The 23,400-nt window shown below is 38.9% G+C and overlaps 1 protein-coding gene across 2 annotated transcripts in view; it reads right to left on the bottom strand.

Moving 5' to 3' along the window:
* Positions 1-23,400, bottom strand: part of sphkap (SPHK1 interactor, AKAP domain containing) — a 30,640-nt gene that overhangs the window by 1,648 nt on the left and 5,592 nt on the right. The window contains exons 3-11 of one of the 2 annotated variants that reach the window (XM_077722730.1): positions 22,351-22,461; positions 9,568-9,615; positions 9,144-9,284; positions 8,766-9,018; positions 4,541-7,823; positions 2,646-2,807; positions 1,859-1,942; positions 522-571; positions 190-377 (exon numbers count right to left, since the gene is read on the bottom strand). In XM_077722730.1, the coding sequence (XP_077578856.1) occupies positions 190-377; positions 522-571; positions 1,859-1,942; positions 2,646-2,807; positions 4,541-7,823; positions 8,766-9,018; positions 9,144-9,284; positions 9,568-9,615; positions 22,351-22,461 (4,320 nt within the window). The remainder of the gene's footprint in view (positions 1-189; positions 378-521; positions 572-1,858; positions 1,943-2,645; positions 2,808-4,540; positions 7,824-8,765; positions 9,019-9,143; positions 9,285-9,567; positions 9,616-22,350; positions 22,462-23,400) is intronic. The other variant, XM_077722731.1, reaches the window with a different exon arrangement.

Below are 23,400 nucleotides of genomic sequence, written 5' to 3' on the forward strand. Positions count from 1 at the left end.
TTGAGGCATTTAAATTGGAAATTTGGTAGTTTTCTGAAATGGTTGCTTAAAAAAATGTAAGTGAACATTTTTGGGGATTTCTGGAGTTTAGGGAGGTTGTTTGAGTTGCATTTCCAGAGAAACTCCTGAAATTCCGGAGATGTTGGCAGCCCCGAACACTGCTTTTACTCAATGTCAATATTCATCTACCTTTGCGGCCTTTATTTCTTTTGACCTTTTGAAGTAGAGAGCAGGAAGGCCCAGTTCAGAAGCAGCAATCCACTGCAGAGCTACTGTGACATCTGTTTCCATACAGTCTGCTTCTAGGTCACAGTTTAGCACGAGGACTTCCCTGACATTATCGGCAACATCTCCTGCTGTCCTGGCTGAGCCACTCTCTGAAATGTCGCTCATAAATTAGTCAACACAATCCCCAGTAGAATCTTCACAATGCAATCTGTTAATTTTAACAGCAGCCTTCAGCCGCTGTTGAGTGTTTGCGAAACAAAGATGCATCTGTTCAGTAGAAAGTTCATACTTACCAAAGCAGCTGTCTTTGGTTCCTACTTGGTCACCTTTCTCTGACTCTACACTATGAAAAGAAAAGCACAGGAATGTGAGTATACACATCCAATTGAAGCTGCAAATTTACATCCAATTTGCAAAAAAATCATTTTTTTTGTCTCTGTCTGAAGCCAAATCTGACAAATTTCTCATGGCAATATTACTGCAATTATTTAATCTGGTTATTTGCCACAATTAAGGGGGGGGAGTTTTTTTGGGATAATTGTATATTATTTTATTCGAAGACTAAAGTTTACATCCACAAAATTGATTGCCTTTAAAGAACATGGGGATTTCCAGATGAATAGGCATAGGATATGAAAAGGCATGTGACATACTACCGTATTTTCATGACTATAAGGTGCACTTAAAAGTCTTAAATTTTCTCCAAAATAGACAGTGCGCCTTATAATCCAGTGCACTTTATAATCCAGTGCGCCTTCTATATGGAAAAAACAGAAAACCAAAGTTGGATATTAAAAAACACAAACGCCTGAACTAAAACAATACTGTTAAATATGCAGATGCCATCTTAGTTTACAAAATCTTCCATCATATAGCTCCTCCCCCACTGCAAGATTTTATGCAAAAAAAATCCAAACCATCAACAATGGCTGGCTCTAGAGGTGACTGTGTAGTGAGTGCTTCATACCTGGAAGTCAATAGCAATTACCGTATTTTCACGACTATAAGGCACACTTAAAAGTCTTAAATTTTCTCCAACATAGACAGTGCGCCTTATAATACAGTGCACCTTATATATGGAAAAAATGTCATTCATTGAGGGTGCGCCTTATAATGCGGTGCGCCTTATAGTCGTGATCATACGGTACTTGACTCAGTTGTATATGTCATGGTCCAATTTTTTTAAGTTCTCTTCTCAAAAAATGATTTCCTTCAAATTTGGGACATTATAACGTGAATAATCCTGACTGACCTGAAACAGGAGAGATTTACTCTAATTTGCTTTCAGACAGTGAGACGAAAAAACGTATGTAAACGTCTGGGCTCAAATTACAGAGCGTGTGCTGCAGTTTGAAGAAAGAAAACAGTAGCAGTAGGAGCATCAGGACCTCCCATGCCTCGTTAAACTGTCACAAAATTTTAATTGATGATGATTATTTTGTTAACTACTGTATTTCTTGCCATACATCATATCATCTACAAATACAGGAAGCGTTTTAATTCTATCACAATACTTAATGTTTTATCCTTGGCACTTTGACAAATTTCTCATGAGAAGATAAATCATTTGAGTCACCTCATTGTCCAATAAGACCTTCAGTATCAGTTAGGGAAAAAAAGTGACAGTTACCCAATTTCTGTGCTCCGAGATGGCACATCAGAGAAAATATCCAGATCACCCACACCTACGCTTGAGCCGCTGCTGGTCTCATTCCTAGAAACCATCAAGGAAAAAAAAAAGAATATCATTTGTATCAAGTGTCTATAAATCTTGTCTAATAACTGTCAAAGGTGTCCAGTTGGCAATATCATATTAAATTGACTGGAAAGTCTAGTACAAACAGCAGTTCCAGGAGAGAGTAGTAATATTTGTGGTTAAAGAGCTGGTAATATTGGAACCACAGCAAGGCTGCCTGAGGATGAGATTTGGAGGAAGCTGGCATGGGATTGATGGACTAGTCTGCTAACCATGCCGTTGTATCACATGGTTTGGTAATGATGCGTTAAACACGTTGATGGAGAAGTCAGAAGGAGCTGCATGTGATAGGATGGTGCGTTGCACGAGTGAAATCACAAGAAATATTTTCAACAAAACACAAGCCACGAAAGACCAGCAATTGACATATTTGCTAAAAAAAAAATAGGACAATGTTCCAAAGCAATAAGTTTGGGGTTTTATGTCAAACGCTTTCCATTGACAAAAGCAGAGCGAGTTTGAATGTATTCCACGGCCTAGTGTAGGTGCTTTTTGAAGCTTGCTGACTGACCAAGCTGGCATGAAATCGGAAGCAAAAGCGGGCGTAAATTCAGCACTGGCACAAAAGAGCACTGTATCAGCAGCTAAAGGCCAATGACGGTGAGGTGACAAAAGGAGCAGCAGCCTCATTAGCAGTTATGAGGAAACAATAGTCACTGACCCCTCGCTCAGGTGGATAAAACTACTGGTCTCATCAGGGGGGTCATCCTCTGTGTTTACATGGGACCAGCTTCCTGTACTCTCCTCACTGCTAGCACTCATTGAACGCTTGTCCCTCTTCACTACTCTTGCCGCAATGACAGCTGGTCTCTCCCTTTCACTGCTGGGAGAGCAAGATTATAAATAAGATCATGGACACAAATTCCACTGCCAATTGCCACTGGTGATTTAATGTATTCTTAGTGCATAACACACAAAAAAGATAGCTAATTTGTCATCATATCTCACGCATCAACAAACTGCATTCCTCAAGGACATGCCTGTATTTTTGATGCTTGTATTCCACTGATGAAGAAGTCATTATCAAATATTTGAGCGTTGTCAACCTTCATTTTAACCCTCCAAGAGAAAAATGAACAACTGTGGCAGTCTTACATAACATTGACTCATAGATTGTAACTCTTGTGCCTCTATTCTTATTTATTAATCAGGATATTGTCATTTGAGGATTAGGATTCCATGAAAACAAGGCAAAGAAACAGCACATTGCAAAAGCTACTTTTGTCACATTTCTGCAAATGTCAATCTAATTTGTATCCATCAGGAGATGCGTTGTTCCTTTTTTTTGTTCCAAACTACTTTAATAGCACCATTTTTGAGGTTCATTTGAAACCAAGTTGCGCAAAGTACAGTGACAACCTTCATTAGCCACGCAACATCAAAATGCATTGTCTGTCTACAGATCATTACTTCATTTGAAAGCCATTTAAAAACACTGGATTTTATCCAAATTGTAGCTGTCTCTCAAAACACAGAGGTATACATTGCCTTATTTCAAGTGTTATTAGCCTAATTATCAGTATAAACAACTGAAACCCGACTGTAAAAATAAAGATGAGTTGTAAAACTTCCTGAAACAGGCAACAGTAGCCATTGGATTCGGTCCAAAACTTTGATTTTATGTTTGCCAGCTGCAGACATCATGTGTAGACTATATTTTACTTTAAAATGGTTGATTGGGGTGTTTGCCATTAGATTAAATATTACAAAACCAGGTCCTCAAACCCATAGTTATTCAAGTTAAATTAAAAAAATGTTTTGATGTAATGCTTCACAAGCAAAAAATAATTGAAACCCCCAAAAAATGTGGAAAAATAACTTCAATAAAAACCACGATTGATGAGAGCAGATATTTTGAATGCCAGAAATGTCTTAGCTGATCAAATGTAGAAAAAAAAGTATTTCAGATTGTCTGCCATTGCTTGTTAGTCAGGTATATCCACCATTTCCTCCGCCATTGCAAGTTATTTGCAGCAGAGTCTTCACTTAAATAAATACTGATTTGGTTCAGAGAGAGAGAAAATATATGAAATTGTTGCTTATTTTCTTTCGCTCCTGTTGCTGTATTTTGATCTGCGTAGCCATAGCTTGGTTCTGTGTGGTATTTCTTTGGGTCCCAGGCCTGGAGAGAACATGCAAACTCCACACAGCTAGATCAACCTGGATTTGAACCCAGGACCCCAGAGCTGTGAGGCCGACATGGTAACCACTCACCCTCCGGTCCACCCTATGTGCTTTTTGCTTGAAATAAATACCAGAAGAATCTTGGCCTGAAGCTCACAAGTTACCTCCAGCACAATTAACATGGGTATAACTGACTTTCAATTTGTTCCAAAATGGCAGTGCCAATAAGTTTTGTCATTTGTATCATTATAATTATTCTTTTCTATTATTTTCTCCATTCTCATAGCCCTAGAAAAATGTAATACTTGTGTATTTAGGTTCTTTAAGCAACCATTATCCGCCGTCATTTATATCAAACTCTGTTGTTTCCTTGCATTTCATTTCATTCTTGGATAATTAATATTTTTTATTTTTTAATCTGAGTAGGCCTACCTGTTGCAGTTGGCTGTGATCCTTTCAGTACGCTTGGTAACTGGCATCTCTGGTGGTTGTTCTAGAGGTTGAGCATCCCTTTCATGAGTATCATCCTCAATATGGATCACTGGCACATCAGGCCTCGGGCCTCTAATACAGGATGTACTGAAGTCATCTGCCCCTGATGTCGACCCAGTTTGTTCTCGACTTGACCTACCCCGACTACAGTTCAAGTGGGATTGCTTGAAACCCCTTCTTCTCTCACCAACAGGCATGTGCATTTGTGAGTATGTTCCGCTTGTGCCCCGGGCAACATTTTGCTGATCTCCAGCAGATGTTTTACCTATATCTACAATATCAGCTGCCAGGCGATTGGCAAACTGTTGAACGTGGGCTTGCGAATCTCCTGCAGAGTCCAGGTCAATACTGTCGTCTGGATCAGCAATGATCTTGTTTTTTCGCATCAAGGATTCAATAGAACTGGACCATGTATCATGGATTAGCATATCGGTAATCTGGTCAGTCTGTCCAATTTGATAGAGGCATGAGTCTGATTTGCAAAGTCCTGTTGCTGCTACTGAGTTAGAAGGGAAGATATTCAGAACATCCCCGTGTACATTTCGGGGAAACCCATCAAATGAATTGGCTTTAATGGGTGAATTGACAGTCAGTCTTGAATCGGAGGAGCGTCTGTCTGGGACTGATGACTGTCGTATGCAAAAGGGAGTCCGAGGATTTGGAGGGAACAAGCTGTTACTCCACTCTTTAGTCTTTGCAATACCACGCTCTTTGTTTTCTTTATCCATGTCTCGGAGCATAAACCTGTAGAACTCTTCAGTGATGCTTTCAGTGCTAGACTGTTTGGACAGACATGATGCAGTCCTGACATTAAGGTGGCCATTTTTTCTGGTTGCTGCCTGTTGCACAGCTGCAGCCAGAATGCTGCTGGCGTTTTTCCCTGCATAGTAGTCCAAAAGAAGGTCAAAACCTCTGCCCTCATTCTCCATCTGGTTGACCATGAACCGTGAAAATTCATCTGTGATGCTCTCACAACTTGATTGTTTGGAAATAGAGCTACCACGGCTGAGATTCTGGCCTAAACGACAACCAGGCCCAAGGGTGTTTGGAGTACCCGAGGCATCTGCATCTTCCTCTGGAATGCTTTCATAACTAGAAGCCTTCCCACGGCTCCATCTCTCACATTGCAATCTGCTACGTGGCTGGCCCGATTTGGAAGTGTCCACCACGTTAAGCTCAGGGCAGTTCATGATTCTGGCAGTGACTTCTGAGGCAAAAAGGGCAAATGGATCCTGTGGTTCATCAAGGTTGACCGACTCATCCACCACACGGTTCACTAGCCGCTCCATTAACTCTGGTTGCTCTTCAGTTTTCTTTTTGATCTCACTGAGTCGTGGTGCACGATGTTTCTTAGAGGAGACATTGCCCTGAACTTCTTTCCTTCGGAGTACTGTTCTGCAAGCAGGAATCAAGAAAGTATCTGATCCCTCTGTTGATGTTCCTTTGAGGGCACAGAACCAAGGCTGCTTCCCAGTAGAATTTTCAAGACAGATGGCAGCTAATTCTGTGGCCATTGATACCACTGTAGCAGCCAAATCATCAGCATAGCAAGTAATAGGTGTCCTGCTCTCTGAGTCCATTCTCGATGAAAAGAGTGAACCGTAAGAGTTCAGTGAAGACTGTGGTGTGAAGGTAGATTGTCTGCTGTCATTTCCTGTCATGAATCGGCCCCGCCTCTCTGTACCATGAACTGGGATTTCACTCAATGGGACTCTGACAGTAGTTGTGTCCTGTTGGCCAGACCCTTCTTTTTCAGATACAGCACACCTTAACTGTGTACAGCATGAATTTGGCTGCTGCTCTTTGCTGTATGCAGTAAAAGTAGATGCAGTGGCACTTTCTTCAAGCACATTTGTGTCGTACATTCCAGAATGTTTGTCAGTGTTAGTGGATTGCTTATAACTTGCTAGACCTTGTAATTGACTTAATGGAACATTGCCTGCCTTTGTGGCAATATGCTCTTTGGAACAAGTATCAAGGTCCTGTGTCTCAAACGAACCTTTATCAATTTTTGAAATATGACTTATCTTTTTCTGTGCCTGGCAAAGAATCTCAAACAGCAAATTGTTTACACTGTCCTGTAGAAGAACTTGTATGCTTGATGCATCTTTCTCAGTCCCCTCCACTTCTTTTTGCTTTTTAGCTTTTTGTAATGCATGTTTAAAAAGGCTGTCAGCAACCTCGTTGATTAATTCATCCATTTCTCTTTCTTCTGTGTAGGTTTTTTTGGGGCAAGTGATTCCATCAACTATCTTGTTATGTGTGGACTCCAGGAGGTCAGCGACACTCCGGTAACCATGCGGATAAGTCAGGACCTCGACTGCTTCCCTATAAAGCACTTCAGCAATATTTGCACGGAATGCCTCCACACTGGTACCTTGTGCAACACTACAATGTAGTGTAAAGGCTGCAGATGTTTGGGCAGCTGATATCAACCCTTGAGGTGTTGTGTAGGCTGTCCGTACACGTTTGTCATTATTGACACCCTCCCCTGACTTCTCTGTAAGCTCCAATGCTGTAACAGCTCCAGCAACCTGAGCCATGCCACACATTGCTGAGGAAAAAGAAAAGTCCTCTTTCTTCTCTGTTTTCTGTAGCTCCTCTTCTGTGTCTTCTTCCAAAGTTAAATCCTTATTGAGATTTTGTACTAGCTGTGGGGATGATATGGTTCCAATAACATTGGCAGCACAAGCCAAAGCCATCTCTACAGGTTTAGATGGAAGTTCTCCATTGTGGGGAGGAACATAAACTTTATCTTCTGGCATCTCAATGTTACCAGTGGTGATATCCTGATCGGGCATATTTACGACCTGATTATCTGGCCACTCTGTGGTTCCATCTATAGTGTCGGGGCTTTGAACAATGACAATTTTTGGAAGTTCAAATGAGCAAGTGCGGTGCTGGGAAGGCTGATTTCTTTGTGAGAGTACAATGTTAGAGTGACAGGGTGAGTGTGACACACTGACCGCAGCCTCAGAGATGAAGGGGGTTTCATCTTGAGAAAGGCGTATGAAGGCATCTTGTAGAACTGACTCTGCTAGATTGGTGGCATAGTGACCAGCTGATTCCTTTGTGTGTAGGTTGTCCCGCTGATGTGCTTCCTTTTTCGTTTCTGCATCTTCTCTGTTCTGATGATAGACCAGCTGTCCTCGCTGACCTGTGACAATAGCATATTTCTGTGCAACTTCTACTGATCTCTCGACTCTTTTGCAAACCTCCGCCTCTGTGGACAGAAAGGGGGAAAATGAAGCCAGTAGACAGGTTAATTATCAAATGAAGCTCATTCAGGTGTTAATTTAGAAGTTTATTGTTGTCCTAGTAGTTTGCAGTGTAGAAGTCAATAGTTTGGTCAGTTCGGAATAGGGTGTATTCACGTCAGGAAAGTTCATAGTTTGCTATTTTTTTGGCAGGAACTAAGTCCAATGGACCCCTTTTGGGCTTGGTGTGGTTTCAATTTAGATTGCAGTTCTTCCAAGTGTCCCAGGACTTGACAACAAACCTGTGAGCATCCATTTCTCTCTCATTCCACTGTATACTTAAATGAGAGACCCAAGCTTTGTATGCCCAAACCATTTCATGTTACTGTATTGACAGGAAAAAATAATTGTCATATCACTCTTTCTGATGATATTCATATTAAGAAATGAAAATTCCCACACCTTTTCATATTATAGTATGTATATGGGTATAACTGAAAGAATTATACCATTTTGTTCAACCATTTTTTTCCATCTGTGTATTGCAGAATCACCTCTCATCCCCATGATTTTTCTATAGTTTTAATTAAAATATTTTATTTCAGCAGCATGGAGACTGACTGACTGATTAGTATGCCAAATTACATTTCTGAGATCAAGCAAGAGGATTGTTGTCATATTCTATGGAGTGATTTTGTATGTGCAATATGCACTGTACGTAAATGCACAATGCCAGTTCAATAGAGAAAATCTAAAACGTCAGAGTAGTAGTGGGGAGCACGTCAGTCTCTTCGTGGAGTTTCTGGCTTCAAGTTTATGCTAGAAAATTTGTGTGAATTGTGTTTTTTCCATATAAGCAATGGGGATGAGAGGTATAGGAAAGGATGGATGGAAGACAAGGCCACTGTAATAGTTTTAAGATGGTAACAGAAAGCATGTTCAAAATTGAGGATTCAGTCAAAACTCACCATTTCTGACACCGTCATCCTCGCTGTCATCTCCCATGTGTTCTGAAGCTGTCAGAAAGTCTTCTTCTATGGATGAAACTGAACGATTAGTGTCATCATCAACCCGTTGTCTTATTTGCCCTTGTTGAAACTGTCTTTCTTTTCCCCACTGAAAGCCAGCAAGGAATCTGTTGATCTCAAAGATGATGCTTGGTTGGGTAAAGCGCCTCTGCTGAGAATGTTGAACCAGACACACACCTGTACTTCTTTGCAGCTGTTAAGGTCCGGGAACAAAATAAATGCAATAGTCAATTGTGGAGATGATACATTTTTCTTAGTACATGTCAACTTGTTGAGTTTCTCTAATGTTTGAAAGGCCACAAAATGACCTCAAATCACCTGGGAAGAGACCGTTGGGCGTGTGTGGCCAGTGTTAGATCCATCCAAGCCACTGAAGAGGAGGATCTCATTTTCTTTTGGTTGGTGAGCAGTTACTAATTCCAAAAACGTTGGCAGATCTGAAGTCACCTGTGCCAGTTTCTGTGGAGAAGAGACATAGGTTTGCATTATTCCCTTTGAATTGCCCCATAATTTGTAGCCACCTACATGATGGGAGATGTACACTGATTTCCTGTAACGCCCACTCAAAGCAGCTACAAAATCTGTTTGTTATACAAACAAATCAACCCTGATAATGACCATGTGTCCATGGTAACTATGTAATTGTTATGTGGAACTAGCATGTCGGGTTAAATGTAGATATTTACAAAAAGTGGACTTAAGTACATGTGAGAAGACAAAAAAAAAGAAGACTCTCCCTCACCTTTCTGTTTGTTTCCTTTTTCTGTGAGTCAAGATTCACAAAACAAATCTGGAAAAAACAAAGAAGGGAAAGGTAAGTAATTGCTTTAGTTTTTTTTTTTTGCTTTCTGTTATTTGTGTTTGTAGCAGATGCCAAGCTTCAGATTGAACTTGACAGGATGTTGGAGTCCGTTAAGATCATTTAAAGTAGACATAATGGCATCAGACATGGAATTTGGGAATTTTCCAGCATGTAATGGATGAAAGTGACTGTTTAGACACAGCCTTCCTTGTATTGACTGACAGTATTGCAGTATTTGTATTTTCCTTGTATTGACTGACAGTACATACATTATTTTCATTGATTCTTTTTTGAACCGATCTATCCTCATTAGGGTTCGCAAGGGGTACTGACGCCTATTCCAGCTGACACTGGACCAGAGGCTGGGAAACCGGAGTACCTGGAGAAAACCCACGCAGGCCCGTGAAGAACATGCAAAGTGCATACAGCTGGACCGAGCTGGATTCAACTCAGGTGGAGATACTAACCATTGTACTTTTTTAATCTTTAATATCATTGCATAAGGTGTTTAGTGTTTGTTGTATTGTTTTGATTCTCTCAATCTCTTTCAACTCCTAATTTCTATTATCTTCAGAAGGGGTGGTACATTTGTACTAATAAAGTTTTTGAGGAAGCACAGATAAGAAATGTACGATCTGGTAAAAGCAATATGGTAGGGTACTATTCATTGAGATTGCGAATAAATGTTCCCTGATAAACTACGACTCTGCTAAATATTAACGAACAAAAGTACTGTTTTTTTATCAGCCATATGAAAATAATTGGGCTATTTATGTAGGCATTATTAGATTAGATATCTTTATTCATCCCGTATTTGGGAAATTTCATTGTCACAGTAGCAAGAGGGTGAGAATGCAGACACAAGAAAATACGTTTTAGACATAAATAGATAGGTACTAATAAATAATTTAATAAATCAATAATTACATAAAGATATATAAATATGTATTTTATTCATATAATATAATTATGCTTCCAAGAAAAGTGTTAAAACGCTGTATATATAATGCTGTATATATTCAAGTTAAAACAAGGCTGCATTGATTTTCAATTTTAGAAAAAGATGGATGGTAAATAAAGTGTATAAAAACATGCTTTGTGTTGTAGGTCCTATCTGGTAGTGCACTCTCTTCCTTCATCTCCCATCCTTTTACATTTGTTTCATACCGTCTATTTCCTATCTCACCCACTTCCTCTCTTGCGACAGCCCTAATGGTCTATGATGGAGTCCTCATGTCAGCGTGGGGAGTTTGGGACTGTTCACGAGGCTGGAGTTTTATTCTCCGGCTCACAGCTACTGATCCAAGTTGGCATAGTCAAGTACCTATGTGGCTAAGTGGTTGAAGAGCTTCATTTGCAGAGGAGAAGGAATTGAACGGCAGGGGGTTCAGTTCAGCTTATATGTATGTACAACATGAACTGAATAAGGGAGGGGATGAGAGAGTCACGACAGTCACGACATTTCTGTGTGTCTGACATCTGAGTACTGCCATTCAACTCAAACTTGCAGGGAAGTGCATCACTCAGTCTTTTTCATTCAAAACACACCGGTGGAATCCCGCAGTCTCTCATGTCACCACCTCCACCACCTGCTGCAACCCTCCCTTCTCATTTCCAGATGTACAGAAAAGGTATAAATAGTTTCAAATAATTAGAACATGACACACACTACTTGGAGAAAGTTTGGTTTAAAACTTTGTGGAATGATATATCCTGCTTCACAGCAGGGGGGCTTTAATGAATTCCAAAAAAAGCTTCATTTTTAAGCAATGCTAGACATAAAGAGATAAATGTGTTATTCCATGTCTGCAGTCTTATTGTTATTGAATTAAGAACAAATAAACTGGTAATTCAATCTTTTAAAATAAATTATTTCCTCCGCATCTTCTAGAAAAAGCAGTTTTTTTAATCATCGTCCTACTCTCGAATTGTATTTATTCATTAATTAATTCATTTTCTGAATGACTTACCCTCAGTCTCGTAAGGGGTGCTGGAGCCTATCCCAGCCAACTACGTGTACCAAGCAGGGTACATCTTGAATTGGTTGGTGGTTAGCCAATCAAAAGGCACAAGGAGACGGACAACCATTCGCGCTCACATTCACAACTAGGGACAATTTAGGGCACATGTGTCAAAGTGGCGGACCGGGGGTCAAATCTGGCCCGCCGCATCATTTTGTGCGGCCCAAGAAAGTAAATCACGAGTGCCGACTTTCTGTTTTAGGATCAAATTAAAATGAAGAGTATAAATGTATATTAAATTTCCTGATTTTCCCCCTTTTAAATCAATAATTGTAATTTTTTTATCAATATTTTTTGTTTTTAGTTCAAAAATCCTTTTTTGAAAATCTAAAACTATAAAAAAGCTAAAATAAACATTGTTTTAGATCTATAAAAATGAATATTCAGGCCCTTTAATCCAGTTAATTTAATCCATTTATTAAAAAACTCCAAATATTATATCAAAAATGGTCCGCCCCACATGAAATCGAGTTGACGTTAAAGCGGCCCGCGAACCAACCCGAGTATGACACCCTTGATTTAGAGTGTTCAACCACCCTACCCCGCGTGCCTTTGGGATGTGGGAGGAAATCGCAGTACCCGCAGAAGTCCCATGCATGCCTGGGAAGGACTGACCTGGGATTGAACCCTTGATCCCAGAACTGTTAGGCCAATGCACTAACCACTCGGTCACCTGGCCACTGAATTGTATTTAATAGAATTTAAAAAATAATAACAACTTGAGGTTAAAAGGTCACAATGTAACACATTTTACCCACGTTTGAGTATGATTTGATTCGAAAGCCTGAGGAATTTTGCACGCTACCATTCCTACTAAAGCTGTTATATAAATGCATAATGTATGTGCAAGCAGCAGCAGACATCAGGAGCCTTTGCTGGCACAAGTGGTAATTGTAAGAGTCTTGCACATCTGTGCTGTACTGCACAAAAAAAAGAACATTAATTGGAGGGACAGGACAGATGGTGACTTTTGCAGAATTATGCTGTAAGGTGAAAGGCAAAATGTTTATGGTAAGTCTGAACGATGTTTAAAATCAACCGCAAACATTGCGATCTGCACATGCAAAATATTCACATCAATGGAGGTCATTGATGGCGATACGCATCTTTTAATCTTTTAAAATCTTTTAATGAGTGCTTTAGGATGTTTGTTAAAAAACGATCCTCACGGGAAATGCAAAAATACATTTTGTTGTTAATTTCATTCCACTTTTACATGACAGTTCTGCATGCACACGTTATCGCAAGCGCACGAAACCCCCAATTTAACAATGCAGTATGCATTTCCAGTGTGTTGGTGGCACCACCAATAAAATTTTAATCCTGCGAATAATCTTTCCGCTCCTTTGTTTCTCCTTTCCTTCATGTATGCAGACCTGTGTACTTGTATGTTTCATCCCATTTTATACGTTTTTTGATCATTTTGAATTGTGTATGCCCTATAACAACTTTTGTACGGGATTTTCTGAGTACGTTTTTTGCAAAACCGATCTCGTTTTACCCGTTTGATCTCTAATTTGGATCGTCTCGGTCAAACGAAAATGTCAGAGTGGACTGTGAATATAGCCTTTTCACTATATAAATATAGAGCATCAGCAGGCAATGTACCCAGACAGTCAAGCCGTCAGCGCCATCTTCAGAATATTTAGTGTATACTAATTGGGCACCCCATTAACTCAATTTTAGACTTTTTAGTGCGCCCTATGTGAGTAAATATCTGCCGCATTGCATTTGTACGTTTTTTTTAGTCGCTTAATAAGCAAAATTGAAATCATTAATAGGGGGAGCAATTGATCGAGGTTGACAGATATGTTTATGTCATCAGTATTGCCTGGGCAGTATTTCTGAGACGTATATTACATAGAGTGTGCCTCCTATATTCTTATGTATTTTATTATTGTTTTATTTTCTTCTGGACTATAAGGTGCATTATTGTTCGTTTCTTTTTTCTTTTTATATTCTGCTCAACTTTACAAATTGTTCAGGAACCTTCAACTGCTGATGATGTCACAAAAACGCTCAGATTCCAGAAACTACTCAGCTTGCTGTTTCTGTTGTCTTTATTTGAAAATCACATATTGCGTAATATGAAATCGGTGGTGCTACTCCACAAAGTGCGTTTTCCCAGTAAAAACACAAATAAGTAATATTAAAATATAAAAGAAATCACGTCCTCGCAAGGTAAATTCCAAAATATTGCACAATCTAAGATATTGCAAATTGTTATTGCATCAAACGTAATAGAAAATAGATGATTGCTATTATGACATTTTTCGTTGTTTAAAGAAAGGAACGTACGACAGTAATTCTTGCAAATATTTTTCCAAGCTTTTTTTTTTTTACTGGACATATTAAAAGGTTAGAGTCTCATCTATAGAGTTGATCGGCATATGTTTATTCATTTGGATAACTTGCACATTTATTTTCTTATGTTATTTAAGTCCTTAAATTGTCATTTGGGCCTCCTTTGTCTCCACTTGATTTTAATGCTATAAAATGTTGGAGCCCTTCTGCAAATAACCACCTAGGTGCAATATTTGGTGAGCTGAACGGTGGGGGAAGAGCTACCATTTTGCCCATCATGAGTCAGTGACACAATAAATTTGAAGCAGCTATTTTTAGAGAAATATTTACATATTCCCATTATAATATCAACATCTTATTCTGCCTGTCATAACCTCATCACCTCAATTGAAGAGAAATTGGGCGGAGTGAATAATTCATGTTTGACTTTGCAGCGGAGGAGGAGTGGGGGATATTTGACCTCATCAAACAATGAGGGCCTCGAAGCAGTTGATAAGGCTGTCAAGGGAGATGCTCTGATTCTATCAGTTTGACACCAAATGTAGCAGACAAGAACAAGAACATTTATGTCAGACTGTCGCTGACTTAAGAAGTGACAATTCATTGTGTATGCTGTTTTAGAGGGAGACACCACATCTTTTTTTAACTGCGTTTGCGATGTAAACCTGGTGAATGAAGGTTAACTGCAAATTACACCAAATAAAGATGCGATGGGTAAGGCAATTAAATTTCTCAATGTGGGCAGACAGTACTAAAAGATTATGTTGACTCAAACCAGACACACACGATGAGTCAGTCACTAAGTGAGTCTTGAAAATGCTGAACATCTATTTTGTTTTTCCACTGCTACTATTTTTCAAAGTAAAAGATTTAAAGTTCATAAATGATATTTTTGCAAACCCTCTGAATTTAGCTGATTCAACTAAAATAACTTCAAAAGGAGACCTAACCGGACTGCATGTAATGAAAAAGTGTGGTGTAGTAAAAAGTCAATTTACTCTGTGAGCATTTGGGTGATGTGCCGTTAGCCATGTTTTTTTTCCAATCAGAACTGTTAAAGCTGTGGTGGGATTGTGCTAATCAATCCTGTCTTTCTGCTTGGCTGTTTCTGAGGCAGCACATGGCTCAGAAACAGCCAAGCAGCAAAACAAGATTGAATTGAATGCCTTTGTCATTATGCAGTTCAAAACAAATACAATGAGATTTAAAGCTACACCATAAAATGAAGACAATAATTCTTCAACATAAATAAGTAGTCACATTTAATAGTAGTAAATATAATAGCAGTTAAAATAGTCAGCTAATGACTAAAGTGGTGAGCAGCCTATGGAATTTTAGTGCAAGAGCAAGATAAGAAATTGTCTTGATTAGGTTCTCCTAGGTGCAGAACTCGGGGTGAGTATAGGGGCGGCTCTTGAAAAGAAACTGTTAGTGTATCCTGGGGCCATGAACAATAAGAGGTGTTCTCACTGTCCAAAGTGTGGGAGTGGTTATGGCTCTGTATGCACACTTGATGTTAGAGTAAACTTGATAGAGTTTTATCCTGTTTTGTTGGACTTTTCACATCTTGGTAAAATTTCGGCAAAACAGTTTTTAAATTTTTCTGACTAAACTCTCCAGCAATGATGTGCGTGCCTCTTGGGTAGGCGTAATGGTGACTGTTCATGGTGTCCAATAGAAGAGATTGGTTCTTACGTGGGATGTAAAAAGCTGTGATCATAAAAATGGCTACGTCTCTGGGCAGAAAGAAGGGTCTGCGTCTCACCAACATGATTTCGTGGTGATGATTATTAGCATGCGGCATTCTCGAACGTGGCGATTTGCGGAGAGCTGTAATTCCAAATCATTCGTCTAGTTTACAATGGATCTGACATTGGAGAGGTAGATGCTTTGCAGTGGTGATTTGAGTGGCCTGTTTCTGAGCTCAGCCAACAGGCCCACTCTACAACCTCGCTTTTGTTTTCTCTTCTGATGGCGCTTCCTTCGCCGGCCAGACTCGATAACAATCCATTGACGCCCCGCAAATATGGCTCTTCCAGAATGCTGCGCACGCAATGGAAGTCACTAGAAACCGTAATTTCCTGCTGGTAACCGATGTTAAATTTGTGTCCAAATGGTTATAATAGATGATAAAGTACGGTATTGATGAACAACTTGCGAAAAAACACAACGCACAAATTGTGCACAGGTATGGAGAACTTAAAGCTGCTGGTAACATTTAAACAAAGCTTTGCAAAACTTCATTTTAACATATTTTCAATCGCTTTCAAATGTGCATCCTCAGTAAAACTACAGTCCCAACACATTTGGGTATTTAGATATATATCACAGCTAATTACCAAAATCCACCTCAAATTTTCTGCTATCAGTGAATGTTTTTTTTTTTTATCTCAAATCAATTATCCCAATTGTAATTAAATGTTGGTCGCATTCTAAAAGCATTTGAAAGTGCTAAAACGTTAGAATAGGGAAGATGGCAATTCTGCCTTAAATAGGCCAGTTATAGCTGGCTGTGGATGACAAACTGTAATCAGTTATCATGGTGTACTGTGACAGAAACCCCCAATCCCCTCAAGAGATGGGGGTTTCTTTGGTTTCTTCAAAAAGTCAGACACTTGTATAGAAGCAGTACAGGACTATAGAAGATTTGAAAATCGTTTAGGATGAGGACAGTGAAATTCCCTAATGAGACAATGGCATTGCATGAATCCAGCTGGGATGCAGGGTCTCTTGTCTTGTCTTTACAGTTCTCTTTTTACAAGGCTTTTCTTCCCTCTCCTGCATCATCATAAATGATGCAGGCTGAAAATTGTCTAGCTAGGACCTCTGTCGATAAGCATTAATACCAGGAAACAGGAAACTATCTCTGACAGTTTTGATTGGACCTATGTCAATTTTTGTTTGGACCCAAATTGACTAATAGATCAGGGTGCCCACTTTTTTCATTCTAAATGGAGCTCTCGATAGCTGGGGCCTTCTATTTTTTTTTTTTTCGATTGACAGTCATACCATGTTGCTTAGCCAAAAAGAGATGAGTAGTCCTGGTTTGTGCCAAAGCATGGTGGCAATGATAGACAAAAGCATGAGCATCTATTACGTGACAGGAATTAATGGGCAAACTGGAAGGGAAACAAACACTTTTATGAGCTTAGCATTAAAAGTGTTGTGAATGTATTCAATCTATCCAACAACCAACCCTGAAGGTTGGTATGTCAGCATAGAGCCGTCTCTATTTGCTGCTTAATTCTTAAGGTTTGATCACTTGACTGGGGATAAAATCCAAAAGACAGAATGCTGGCACATCCATTGAGTCTACAGAACTCATTCCACAAGATATATGAATTCCGCAATCAGAGAACAGATCATTGGAAACCATGAAGGCAAAAAAATGTGCAGCAGAACTCGTTTCATTATCACCTTGGCAGATAGCAATATACGTAAGAGCACAAGTGAGGCATTTTACTGAAACTGTCAGCAAAGTTGGGTAGTCCTAAACAGTGTTTTCCGATAGGGAAAAATGAGAAGAAATTATGAAAATACGGACATCAATACATGATCCATGCAGCATTTTGATGCAGATTTTTAAGAGCAATAAGACTATAAAACAAAAGCATTGGCATTATCACCCATTTGCATTGGTGTATTTACTTCAAGTAAAACTGAGGGTGACACTCTATTTCCGCACTTCGAAATAAGGTGTATCACATGCATGTGGTCATTGCAAACTTGTGATGATTGAAAAATGACAAAGGCACGGGATGTACTGGCGGGTGCAACAACTCCCTGCGAGTTAATGACTCATAATCAAAGAGAGCACAAGGTATATTTTGAAAGCCTGATTTGAATTTAGTCCGCAACAAACGCAAGATACCAGTTCATTGCTAGGACCCGTGCCAAATCCCATGGAGATGTGAAAACAGGGAAACAAATATATTGCCACAGAGAACAGATATGCGAATGCAGAAGCATTGGTTACCAGCCGACCAGGCAACTCACACAATAAGAACATGAAAACTCCAATCAGGAGGACCGAACTGGGATCAAACCCAAGACCCCAGACCTGTGGGGCCGATGCGCCAACCACTCACCAATGAGCTTAACATAGCAAGGGTTATTCAGGTAGTTGTGTAAAGTTTTGGCTCACCGGTATTGTTTCTTCTATCAAAGTCATGTCTTTGGCTGGACAGTAGGTGATAAAGTAGATGCAAAGATGGAACTGCTAACTTCCACTCCTTCGGACTTACAATTGTGCAACCTGGCCACATAGATTTGGACACTCAAAACTCTAGCAACAACACAGAGGAAGGTCTGCAAGCAACACCATCTTATTTATTCAACAAGACCTTAAAGCGTCACAGGTGGCTAGAAAAATTCAATTGTTTTGAAAAGCCTTGATTATGGACGTAGGAGAATTTGCAATGGTAACATTGAAGCAAAAATAAAAATAAAACATTCTACTAGAATGGTGGAAAGGTGTTAGTTGGTACAAACCAGGCCAATGTCCAGATAAACTAGCCTACCATGAGCCAGAGTGTTGCATGGAATTTTACATCATGCATGTTTGTATAGTAGGTGTCCCAGAACAAAAGGCATACTACTGCATTTTTTTTACTATCTTCCACTATTACACATCTTTAGGTTTCAGTGTGAGTGTGAATGGTTGTTTGTCTCATCGTACCTTGTTTGCTGCTGACTATATGATAAGTGGAACAGAAAATGTATGAATTAATTGATCTTCTACACATAAACAAAGACCAGCCTTCGTCACGTGCTTACAAATACTGCAATACTGCTCGTTCTCATCCAAAACTGCATATATTATGTAAAGAAAACATTTACAAAACATTTACTAAACATTTCAGGCTCTTTAATGCTCTCTCCCTGTCTTTGTCTCTCCCCTCCTCTTCTTCCTCCCACACACATCTGCTTCTCTTCTCCTGTCTGACTCCTTTTAGCTTTGACTGGGTCTGCTGTTCTGCTCATGAGTGACTCGTGTTGACTCTGTACTTGTGATATGCGTGCTCTTCCTTTGCCAGCTCAAACATAAAATAATAAATAACACTTGAAAACAGTTAACCCGGCTGTTGGCAGTTGGTAAAAGAAAAAAACAATTTGAAGATGTAAGAGCACAACATTTGACATCTCTTTATAAAAAAACAAAAATGACATACATATTTAAGGACTAAAACAGCGCTAACCAATTATGTTTGCTTTTTTTTAAACTTGTCACATGTACTTGCTCCGTTCTTGGTGTCCTAGATTTAGAAATTTGAGAAGAAATGAGTTTCTCTCAATAAGAAGCTTACTCAGTGCATTGAAAAATGCAGAGAACGCTTTGCAGACAAAGAAAAAGACTATTCATCATTACTGCTGCATCATGTGTGTTCATCAAAGAAGCGGTACAGACACATTTATGAAATTAGACTTTAAAGGAAGACTTTGTGTGTGCTGGATATTTACCTGAAGCTAATTGGCTCACCTACTTGTTTGAACTTACATAACCAATCTGAAGTTTGAGTATTATTCTATTCTTTGTTGGAAATGTAGCATGTGGTATAAAGCATGTTAAGTCTTATCACATCTTACATTTATAGGAAAGCATGTAAAGTATCATTAAGCAACTCATTTAGGTTAAATAAAATGCATTACTGTGCAAACATGTTTAAATGTCAGAGCCACATGATGAACAGTTTTAATGTGACACTGTCGCTACCCTCTACTGGGATCTCATTTCATCGCTCTCATTCTATATCATATAATGACAATAAAAGCCTAAATTAAAGTCTAAAATGTAGTACAAAGTGTGTGGCTTTAGGCCCTGGTAGAATGGGCACTTGCCGCCATCTGGCTAACAAACAGGGGTATTACGTCTCCCATAATAACGGCTGTGGAGGGAACTATTTCATCGGTGCAGGGCACATTTTTGTATGCTTTATTTATTTGAAGATATTAATAAATAATTTCCTTATAATGTATATATATAGTCATATATAATTCATATATAATCAAATGTTTGTGTTTCCTCACATCTTTTAAACAAAATTTGGACAATTTGACCAAATTTAAAGGGTTTAGTTGGTTGTTGTGTGAGGACCATGGAAGGAATTAGAAAATTTACATATAAAGTACACCTCAACTTACAAAATTTTCAAGTCACGAAAAAAGTTCTGGAACCAATTAATTTCATAAGTAGAGGTACGACTGTAGTTCTGAAAAATTCTAGTGAACATTGAGCCCAGATTAATGTACATGTGTTATTTTCCTTATAAAATCTGCAAAGGAGTTAAGTTGCAAATGCTGAAACGTGAATAGGCTTTATATAGTATAAATATATAATTATTAATGATCATATTACATCAACAAACCAGAAATAATGCCATGTCCTTTGTGAGGACTAGTGGTTCAGATAATAAATGAATAAAAACAGTGATGCAATGTTTACATTTTTTAGGTTAAACTTTGATTAATTTTAATGTGTTAGCTTCAAAAATTAAAATCTCAGCTCAAACACATTTTCTTCAAACAGATAAAAGGCAAAATCACACCAGAAAAGCAATTGTGTGCCAACAATGGCCTTGATCCATTATTAAAGAAATCCATTGAATGCTAGCAATGTTGTGTCACTACAAAGAAAACGGTGCAATTATTTTATAATAAGCCTGCTGTTTGGCAGTCAAATTCATTTCACACTCAGTGTCATACATTTTCTCAGTGTTTTGAAGATGAAGTTTTTCCTCCTCTCCTATTTTTTGCTTGCGTATACAGTTTCGTTTGTAAATGAAAAGTTATGATCTCGGAGGTGGTATCCTCAATTGAATGACCCTGTTTGACTGATTGGCCTTGTAAAGTGTGAAAACCCAACAGAGAGTGAGGAGTCAGAAGAGCAATTTGTCACTTATAATTCAGAGTGGTGCAGCAAGCGGGATTGTGAGCTGCATTTGTTTGTGTTCCTTTGAAAAGGAATCAATTAGAAAGATAAAAAGTGATCCCGGACTGGAATAACTGCAATGTTCAAATCACGAAGGTGGATTTCCAAGTTTCTTGCATTCAATGACTGAACACAAGTTTGTACCTGTGGTCAGTGTTTTGTGAATATGTAATTGCCAGACACTAAAATTGTCACGCTACAAATGGCAGGCAGCCATCTGAGGATGTAATCCTCTTACTGCCCAGAGTTACTTAGCCTGTGCTCCAGCACCCCCGTAACCCACATGAGGAAAATAAGGGAATGAATAAAGTTGTAGTGTTTAATCCCATTGAGCTTGTTTGTACAATGGGCAAGGCAAGGTGTCCTCATGCAAACTTTGTCATGGCAGTTCAACTCAGTGCCCTTCCAAAGAATTAACTGAATCATGGTTTTGCTTTTCTCCTCAGTCAGCAAAGAAAATGGCTATCATTTAAGAGTAAAAATCTGTGTATATTACATTATATAGTATATACATTGCATATACATAAATACATTAAATAAATAGATTACATGGTTAGCTTACATTAGGTTGAGTCTAAATCAGGCCTTTCTTCTGAAAAATGAATAGATATTTTGGATGACCAATTTAATTTCTATATACTATATTTATACATATATAGAGAAATATTGTATAACTCACTATGTACTGGCAACAAATTGACTCCCATGCACCTTGCGGACCTTGCTGTATATATATAGCTGAGATTCTGAGAGTCATGACTGGGTCAAAAACATCACTGGTTTTCCTAAACCTAGTATTTGAACTTTTTAACAGCCACTGTCCACAAACCCTCACTACACCATAGCAGGGAGATTGAAGGGTGTGATTCCATTAAAAGGCCTCACCCCCTGATTAAAGAACTATGAAGCTATGTGCAAGTCTAAATCAATATTACTTAACGCATTGAAAAACTAATGAAATTCACCATCTTGACAAGCCAACAATGTCAACATCAAATATACTTTTATCATTCATTTGAACCTAGACTGCCCACACCAAAGTCAGGCGGAAGAACCACTGCACCATCGGATAGCCCACCATACTTATACATGCATATAATTTCCTGTTAAAAGCTTTCTTTCAACAAGCACGCCATTATCAACCTATGCAGGTGTTCCACGGAAGACAATTGTTCTCTTCCCCTGCTCTATGTCATATGTGACATTTTTGGGAGTTAAGTATCAAATGAATGCTAATTAAAAATGTAAAAAATGTCCCCACTACTTTTTATCTAGTTTCTCAGGCAACGGTTTTCTCCTGCAACATTGCATCACCATTTCTAAAATAACAGTTTTAATCTGAGGTCCCACTGTGACAGAATGAAAAGGAAGACTTCCAGAATCTTAGGATTCGGTGTGAAAAGAGACACGGGGTTGAGCTATGTTGTAGAAAGGGTGCACATGTTTCCTTATCCACAATATGCTACTCACCACTGCACAGCTGCCCTCTGCGTTGTCGTCCAGCAGTCCCAGTCTGCAAAGGGCTTTGTCATTCCTCAGCCAATAGTCTGATGAGTCCATTACACTGTTACTGCACAAGACCTGCAACACAATGACACATCACCTCTGAGGTTCAAAGACACACACTCTTTTGAAGACCGCCATTTACTTTGAACTGTTTGCCCTTCAGCTTAATAGGATCAATCACCTTTTAATAGGGTTTTTGGTTCTTCCGAGCCTATAATCAATAAACACTTCACTAACTAGACAGTTCATTACATGTAATTACACTGGACATTCGTTTAGATATGCTTCTATCATCGTGACTGATTTTCATTTTGGAAAGACTTTACATTTCAAACCAAGCGTTAGTTGTGATAGAATCCATGTGATATATGTAGAATGGACTCATTATATTCAGTGCTGTCAAGTGATTAAATCTTTTAATTACATTTAAGCACTTGCAGTCTATAGTAAACTCATGATTAATCACATTTAATAATTTATTATAATTAAAATACAACAGTTCTGAGTTTGAGGGTTCGATCCCAGGTCTGGAATCTTCCTGTAGAGAGTTTGCATGTTCTTCGTGGGCTTATGTGGGTTTGCTCCCACTGGTCCATTTTCCTTCCAGATCTCATAACATGCATAGTAGGTTGGTTGAACACTCTAAATTGCCTCTAGGTATGATTATTTGCATGAATGGATGTCCTTGTGTCCTGTGATTGGCTGGCCACTGATTCAAATGTCCCCCACCTGGTGGCCATAGTTTGTTGAGATAGGCTCCAGCAGCCCTAGCGACTCTTGTGTAAATAGGTGGTTCAGAAAATGAATGAATCTTATAAAATGTGCTTATGCAACCCGGATACAGATTGCTTCATCAATGTGTTTGGGTAGTTACATTTTTGCTTTGCTAAAAAAATTTATAGAGATTACAGGAGTCTCTTTATGGTTCGATACTTCCAATACTGATCAACAAATTAATCAATCAGGAATTGGACGTTAGTCTGAGCGTGAATTGAACTCACCAAAACTCCCAGT

Source organism: Stigmatopora nigra, chromosome 8 (assembly GCF_051989575.1).
Source record: "Stigmatopora nigra isolate UIUO_SnigA chromosome 8, RoL_Snig_1.1, whole genome shotgun sequence".
NCBI lineage: Eukaryota > Metazoa > Chordata > Actinopteri > Syngnathiformes > Syngnathidae > Stigmatopora > Stigmatopora nigra.